A 7511-nucleotide genomic window follows, 5' to 3' on the forward strand; every position below is an offset into this window, starting at 1 on the left:
CCAGGATTCTTTGGGGGAAGCCATGACTGCTCAAGCACTATAGGAGTGCTTTAAATGTATGGTGTGGGTATGACTTGGGAAAACACCCATGTCCTCTGGCATAACTGAGGCTTAGGGGCATGCCTGGCAAGCCTTATGGCACAGACCGCTCTGTCCTCCAACTCCTCGCCACCACATCCTGCCTTCTATGATCTCCCACCTGAGTCAGGACTAACTCAGTCTGCCTTACGGTAGGCTTGGCTCCAGCTCAGAAGCTCAAGGCAGGGAGAAACAGGAAAGAAAGGGTGGCTGCCTGCCTTTCCTAGCAACCTGGTTTTCAAAACCATGTGGACTCTTGTCCCATGAAAGCTGATGCAATTGTAAATTTTTGCAACCATTAAGGAGACGGCAAGAGTGTGTTTATTTATGGAAGCGATGAAAAGCGGCAGCCGTCTGAATATGACCCTTGGGTGAATGGAAAAACCCACACAGGACTACAATTGGTTTCAACTCGCTTGTGGAGACTATCAGAGGTCACAAAGAAAAAGGAAAAATATGTGAAGCAGCAGCAACAAGATGATTGGATCCCTTTCAGAACTTGAAATATGGGTACCCCAACAAAAAATTTAAAATTTGGCTTTGTAATTTGTAATTAATGTGATTTGATTTGATTTGATTGGTCTGTTAATAAAAATTATTTTTTAAAAAAACACCATTAAGGTGTCACCAAACTTTCCCCTGTGCTGTTGCTGCTGCTTTGTCTCTTAAACTACAGTGGAGTAGGGGGAGAAAGTCACTTTTGGATATTGATTGTCTTGTCCCATGGTTGTTCCCTGCTGTTGTTTTATAATCACATGTATTTGGGGTGACAGCATAATCCCACCCCTGCCTCTAGGGCTGCCTGGCCAGAATATCTCAGTGGCTAAACCTGAGACCTAGGGATGGCCCTGGTGATGTCACAAGTGGAGCCCAGTGCTCCCTCACACCACTGATCCCTGGAGATGGAGGGTGTACATTGACAATAAAGGTATTATTATTTTTAATTTGGAGAGGCGAGGAGGGATGAGAGGGGAGCGGACACCCCCAGAGAGTCTGCAAAAATGTCCCACCAGTTTCTGCTGGGTTGAAGCTTGCAAGCTGCACACAAAGTCTTCTTAATAAATAACATTTTTTTCAAAAAGCACTCTCATCACAATTATTCTGTGACACCTTCATGCTCTGAAAAAACAGGATTCTGAAATCTGCATAAATTAGATAAATGTGTATGCTTTCTCTTGTTTTGCATAATTTATCTGGCAGCACTTAGTATTCTGCATAATTTATTTGAGCTTCTGCTAGTCACGAGGAGGAGCTATGTGAGCACACTGAAGCTCCACTCATGAATCCTTGGAAACCGCAGTTGGTTCCTCTTTTGGGTTCTAAGATTTCCATATGCTTTCAAGCACATTGTTGCAATGATAAGAACTTTAAAACTGCTTTTAAAAAACAACAGAGGAAAGCTTTGATTGTCAAGAGGAGAATCTGCAATTTTCTATTCTCCCTTGAAAAATGTACAGCCTTGTTAGCGTCTTACTTATTTCATTCCAGGAGACTTCCCTGCCATTGAGCCAACATCTTTGAGGAAAACCAGGTCTGGAGAATCAGGAATCAGCAAAGAATTTGACCTGTGCAGGAAGGGCTTCCTTGAATCCCAGGGACTGTGTCATATATAAATCAGGCAACAGGAGGAGGCAGAGGAGGAGAAAGAGGTGAGATAATCTTTAGGAAACCATGCAGCCCATGGCACTCCACCTCAAGACAGGCTATTTTGTCCCTCGCTCCAGTCCTCAGACCCAGTACTGACTGTTTTTTAAGGCTGTGTTGGGTGTCCTACAATATTGGAGCAGTTCTGGATCCTGCTGGCCTCCTGGCCCTATCCCCTTTGAGTTGGGTCCTGCTCCTTTGGCCTCCAGTGTGTTGACTGTTGTCAAAGGGATGCCTTGGTTGGCGTCAGTCTTCCGGAAAGTCTCCTGGTCAACCAATGTACCATTTTTGTATTTGGGGGGTGTGCCTTGGACATTGTGCTTGCCAGTCTTGTTCCGTTTGTGGAGGTAGAACAGTAAGGGCAGGATCAAAGCAAGAAGCAGAAGGATGAGGCAGATGGGGAGAATGATGCTGAACATATTGGCTTCAATGAAACTAAGGAGTGTGCTCCTTTCCGTAGGAAATGCACTGGTAACTGGTATGTGCCCAGCCCATGCTGTTGGACGAACATGTGTCTCACTGGAGTTATACTCAGTGTTTTCTGGCTCTGGGCGCCTAGTTGTCAACATCTGCAGAGAAGGGGTTATGCTTTGGGTTGTGGGGTTTTGGCCCCCTTCTTGGAAATCAGGCACTTTGAGCAGTTTCGCTCCATAGGCTGTTGAGGAATTGAAGGCCTCGGTGATGTATGCCATTGATTCCACAGCAGGGGGCACCCCATCAGCCACCAACTCAAACAGAAAGCTGTCCTGCTGGAGGTTTTCCTGAGAGTCTTCTCTTTCCCATATCTCCACCCCAACTAGCCCTCCCTCAAGATCCTGCTGGGTGAAGGCATCAGTGGAGACGGGCGGGTTCCTTTTGTCTCTCGAGAGTTTCACAAAATGGCTCCCTTGGGGTGCTCGGAGGATTTTGAAGGCTGGGATGCTCTTGGTCCTGCTGCCCAGTTCACTTGCGTCAAGGATGTCGGTGTTGAGCTGGATGGTGGCTCCTCTTGGCCAAAGGATATCCTGTTGGGTTTTGACCAAGGCCTTGACCATTACATTCACAATGCCTGAAATGTTGACATCTCCTGCTGTGGCAAGGAACTGGAATTCATCTTTGGGGGAGATGAAGTCAGTGAAAGTAAATGTCACTTCTCCATTGTCCACTTGGCTCTGTGAAAAGTCCCTCACGGGCTTTTGGTTGACATTGACCTGACCAAACTGTGGGTCCCTGATGAGTCTATAGATGGTATTTTGCTGCTCTTGGCCTGAGGCCCCCAGAAGGTGCTTGCGAGACAGGAAGGCCATGTTGACACCCTGTGGTATCTCTAACGGGATTTGATTTGTTGCCCAGGTGGTTGCTGGAAGAACTATGATTTCCAAAGACGTTAAAATGGGTGGATTGTGTCCATCGGAGATAGCAAGGTGTAAGACTCCAGAAGAGTCCGTTCCATTGGCGATGAACCTCAAGTGCCCTGCGTTGATGTCTGCTTGAGTAAACTGGGTAATTGCTACCTGCGTAGCATTGATATTGACTACAAAGCCACTGGATAACTCAGAAAGGATCCTGTACTTGATTTCTTCAGGAAAACTGTCAGGATCCATGGTGTTCAGTTGTTCCTGAGAAAGCATTGCAGGGGAACCCTGGAGGACCTGCAGAACCTGGCCTTGGGTGAGCAACACGGGTGGCATTTCATTTCTGTCACTCACTGTGATGTTGAACATCCCAGAAATGACAGGCTCCTCCCCTTCTTGTGGGGGCTGAATAGATCTCTCTGTGCTGGGCCGGAGCCAGGCTTTAAAGCTGAAATGATCACCCAGGGTGCTGGGTCCATGGTGGGCATATTCCAAGTCACCTGCAGCAAGATCAGACTGGAGGAAGTAGGGATGCTTTTTATCAACTGGTCCATCGGCAACGGACAGGGTCCCATGGCTGGGTAGCTCCGTCACCAGAAATATCACATCATACGATGCTCTTCTGGAGACAGGTTCTTTAGCAAGAAGGTTAGAAGCATCTAGTAATGAGATGTTGACCACTGCACTTTGAGCTTCTGAAACAGTGAGGCCTGGGAGACAGTGGGAGAAAAAAGAAAAAAAAAAGAAAAAAGCATGATTACAGAAAGGTTGCAGCTCATCTGGAAAGTAAAATCAAGAGAGCAATAAGAACATCAGAAGGGCTTGCTGGATCAGGCCAATGGCCCATCTAGTCCAGCATCCTGTTCTCACCATGTGGGCTTCTGTTCTCTGAGAATTCAAAGGATTTATTTCTAGCAAATGCCCCCTCATCTCCCCAGATTTTACTAGAACTTAGTCATCTTTATGCACAGGGACATCACAGCACATGCCTTTCCTAGGAAGGAGCAAACCTTTCCTTCACAACAGCTCTCTTTGCTGTGATATCTGCTTTGCAGGGGGTTGGACTTGATAGCCCTCTGGGTACCTTCTAACTGTAATTTGATGATTCTATGTGTGTTTTGGCATCTTGACTCTCCTTTTACCTTTGTTTCTCCACAGAGTGGAGCTGTGAGGACAGCTGATGTTGAAGGAGACCAACACACCAAGGACATACAGGTTTGAGATCATGGAGGGAGAAGAAATTCGGAAGTGGAAAGTGTCCTCAAGAATCCAGAAAGGTTCCTGTGGCATTTCATGCTGATATGATATTACCCCAGCATCCACCTGATTGGATATGTGTAAGAAGGAAACTGAGTTAGGCACTCTGTGAAAGCAAACCAATAATGTCTTTGTATTTATTTTGAAGAAGAACATACATTTTAATAACACACTGGGGAAAATGAAAACCTGAACCAAAACCAAAATAAAAATGCACACACACAAATAATGTATTTGGGTAGTTTCAGTCACACTCCCTGCAAAACATGATTATTATTATTGGTGTTGTGGGGTAATAACATTTTATAAAAACATTTGTTTTATTAATAAATATCATGTTATTGTCCTCGAGGTCTTTCTAACCTTCCCTTAAAGGTAGGAGGTTAGTAAGAATTTCAGATAATAGTATCTCTTACTGGAGTCTTTTAAGATATTAAATAATTTTTTGCCACTTAATTGAAAATGAATCTTTGTTTGTCCTCAAGTATACCTTGATTTTTGAGTTTTTTCCTGCAGTAGATGTAGACCAGTCAACCCATACTGTCCATGTGGACAATGGCCAGACTCAGTTTACTCAGTAAACATTGCTTCCTGTGTTTCTATTCAAAATCAAGGTATTATACCATGAGGGACATCAAGAAAGAAGCGGCTAAGACTTCTACCTCGTCTTGGGTGAAGTTGCTCAGCTGCCCTCTGTCCTCCCACTTCTGGCTGTTCACCAATTTGCCAAAGCCTGGAGGCTGTTCTATGATGTAAGAGAGCGACTGGGCTTCGGCCTCATCATTGGTCACTGCTTTCAGGTTCTGGCTCCTGATTGGCTGAAGAGAGCCTGGGAAAGAAATGGTTAGGAGGAGCTGAGCATCTGAAGGTGGTGTAGTAAAAGCTTCACCCACAGTTTCACTCCTAAAGAAACAAGAAAATTGTTCCCCCAAAGTTTTGAGGGATTGTGTGATATTCTTTAGCATTGCTGGAGGTGGGACTTGAGGATCATTGGGGTCCGTTCCAACTGTACAGTTCTATGATTATGTGTAAATTATGGAAATTTTACAGAAAAAATTGTGCACATTAACATGCTGGTGAATTCTCACAATTTTTAAAAAATGCAGTCTGAGGTGGGGAAGTGGAGAGGTGAGCTTAAGTTTAGGAAAAAATGAGAAACTGAGAGAAACACAAATCAACAAATTAGCTCTATCCATGCTCCCATGTAGTTGCCTTGCAGATAACTTACCCGGACACACGATCAGATCTCTCTTGCTCTCCAGAGTGATAACCAGTTTCTTTTTGGCCCTCACAGCAAAGAAGTGCCCGGGAGACATGTTCTCCCCATCAGACAAGTCAAAGGAAAAGCCTCCATCCAGGGACCCTGTAGAATGAAGCCCAGGATGTCAGGGTCTGGGAGAAGACATTCCTGCACTTACTTACCTACTTGGTGGTGGAGAGCTGCAGCACATACTTTGCCTTCAGAAAGTCTCAGGTTTAGTCCCTGGCATCACCAGGTAGTGGAGGGGAAGACTCCTCTCTATAGGCCCAGAGAGCAAGTGCTAGTCAGTGTTGATAGTCCTGAGCTAAGATGGACCAACGGTCTGATGAGGTATAAGAGAGCTTCCAATGTCCCCATGCCCCAATTTCCCCATCCACCCAGCTTGCTTTACTTCCTTCTGCTGCATACCTTCATGGATGAACTGAACAAGCTGGCTGTTGATCTGGGCCTGTGTGAACCGTTGGACCGAGGTGGTAGGCGATGGCTTCAACACAACCTTTCCATTGATAGGTGTCCTGATGGAATAAATGACTTCCTCTGGAGGGCTGTCTTCATCTTCACTGCTGAGGTGTTCAGGAGTTATCTCTGCTGTGCCACCCTCTTGCATCTGGCAGGAAGGGTCCAGAAATCAATGGAATGGATTGCCAAAGAGCCATTCTCCCCGTTGTTGAGAACCTGTTCCGCATTCCACCACCACTAGAGGGGTTGTCATAAGAACATGAGAACCTTCTGGATCAGGCCAAAAGTCCAGCTAGTCCAACATCCTGTTCTCACAGTGGCCAACCAGATGCCTATGGGAAACCTGCAAGCAGGACCCGAGCACAAGAGCTCTCTCCCCACTTGTGGTTTCCAGCAACTGGCATTCACATACAGTGGTACCTCGGGTTAAGTACTTAATTCGTTCTGAAGTCCGTTCTTAACCTGAAACTGTTCTTAACCTGAAGCACCACTTTAGCTAATGGGGCCTCCTGCTGCGGTCGCACCGCCACTGCACGATTTCTGTTCTCATCCTGAAGCAAAGTTCTTAACCCGAGGTACTATTTCTGGGTTATTGGAGTCTGTAACCTGAAGCGTCTGTAACCTGAGGTACCACTGTACCCCGCAAGTGTCCTGAAAAATGGGAACATCCTGTTTTCCCCCTTAAGAGCATGGTAGCTATTTTGGGTATTGTGATCTCTTGTGATTTTGTGCTAAGATCTCATCCAGCCAAAAATGCTTTTTTTAAAGGCCATGATATTGTGGAGTGTGGGATGTGAAGCATAAGAGCAGTTAAGTACAACATCACTAGAGTGGACATAAAAGGGGATGTCTGGACCAGCCAGTCGGAACTTCCTGTTTCTCCTGCCTGGGACAGACTTCCTCTGCATCCTAAGGGTCTCATTCCCTCAGACGAGGGAAGAGCATCCCGCTTCACTGCTTGAGGTGAAACGAAAAGTGCCGCTTTGTGCTCTGCCCCATCTACCGCTGACTTGGGGAAATCAGCTTGCAGAAATCAGGTGAGAATTTGCTCCAAACAGATGTGGTATTTCCTCAAATTGACACTGATGGCAGAGGCAGCGGGGTGGTAGGAGGCAACTGTGGGTGTGCTGCTGGAGGTGACTTCTAATGCCTGAAGCAGTGGTCTCCTCCTACCAAATGTCTGGGCCAGCGGTGGGCAGGGCATGAGGCAAAAGTGAGCAGGCAAAAGATGTAGCACTTGCTTTGTGCATTTGGGTGCATTCTGGCCCCACAAAAGTCAGAGGTTTCAAGGACACATTTCTAGCCAGGAGGGGAGAGGGCTGCTCTTGTGCTTGCGAGCTTCCCATGGGGGCATCTGGTGAGAACAGGATGCCAGGCTAGATGGGCCATTGGCCCATAGTGCTTGAAGGGAGCACCGAAAAGCCAGCAAGGGAATTGAAGAATCCCAAGGGCTAGGCTGAGAGGCCTGGAAGGCCACA

General features: G+C 46.4%; 1 protein-coding gene across 1 annotated transcript in view; it reads right to left on the reverse strand.

Annotated features, from left to right (window-relative positions):
• Nucleotides 1-376: 376 nt before the first annotated feature.
• The window catches only part of CSPG4 (chondroitin sulfate proteoglycan 4), a 125037-nt gene continuing 117902 nt past the window's right edge, over nucleotides 377-7511 (reverse strand). The window contains exons 6-10 of the mRNA XM_081887557.1: nucleotides 5983-6181; nucleotides 5542-5676; nucleotides 4976-5142; nucleotides 4199-4379; nucleotides 377-3766 (exon numbers count right to left, since the gene is read on the reverse strand). Of these exons, the coding sequence (XP_081743683.1) occupies nucleotides 1806-3766; nucleotides 4199-4379; nucleotides 4976-5142; nucleotides 5542-5676; nucleotides 5983-6181 (2643 nt within the window). The 3' untranslated portion in view covers nucleotides 377-1805. The remainder of the gene's footprint in view (nucleotides 3767-4198; nucleotides 4380-4975; nucleotides 5143-5541; nucleotides 5677-5982; nucleotides 6182-7511) is intronic.

The sequence above is a fragment of the Podarcis melisellensis genome, assembly GCF_964234715.1.
Source record: "Podarcis melisellensis genome assembly, chromosome: 14".
NCBI lineage: Eukaryota > Metazoa > Chordata > Lepidosauria > Squamata > Lacertidae > Podarcis > Podarcis melisellensis.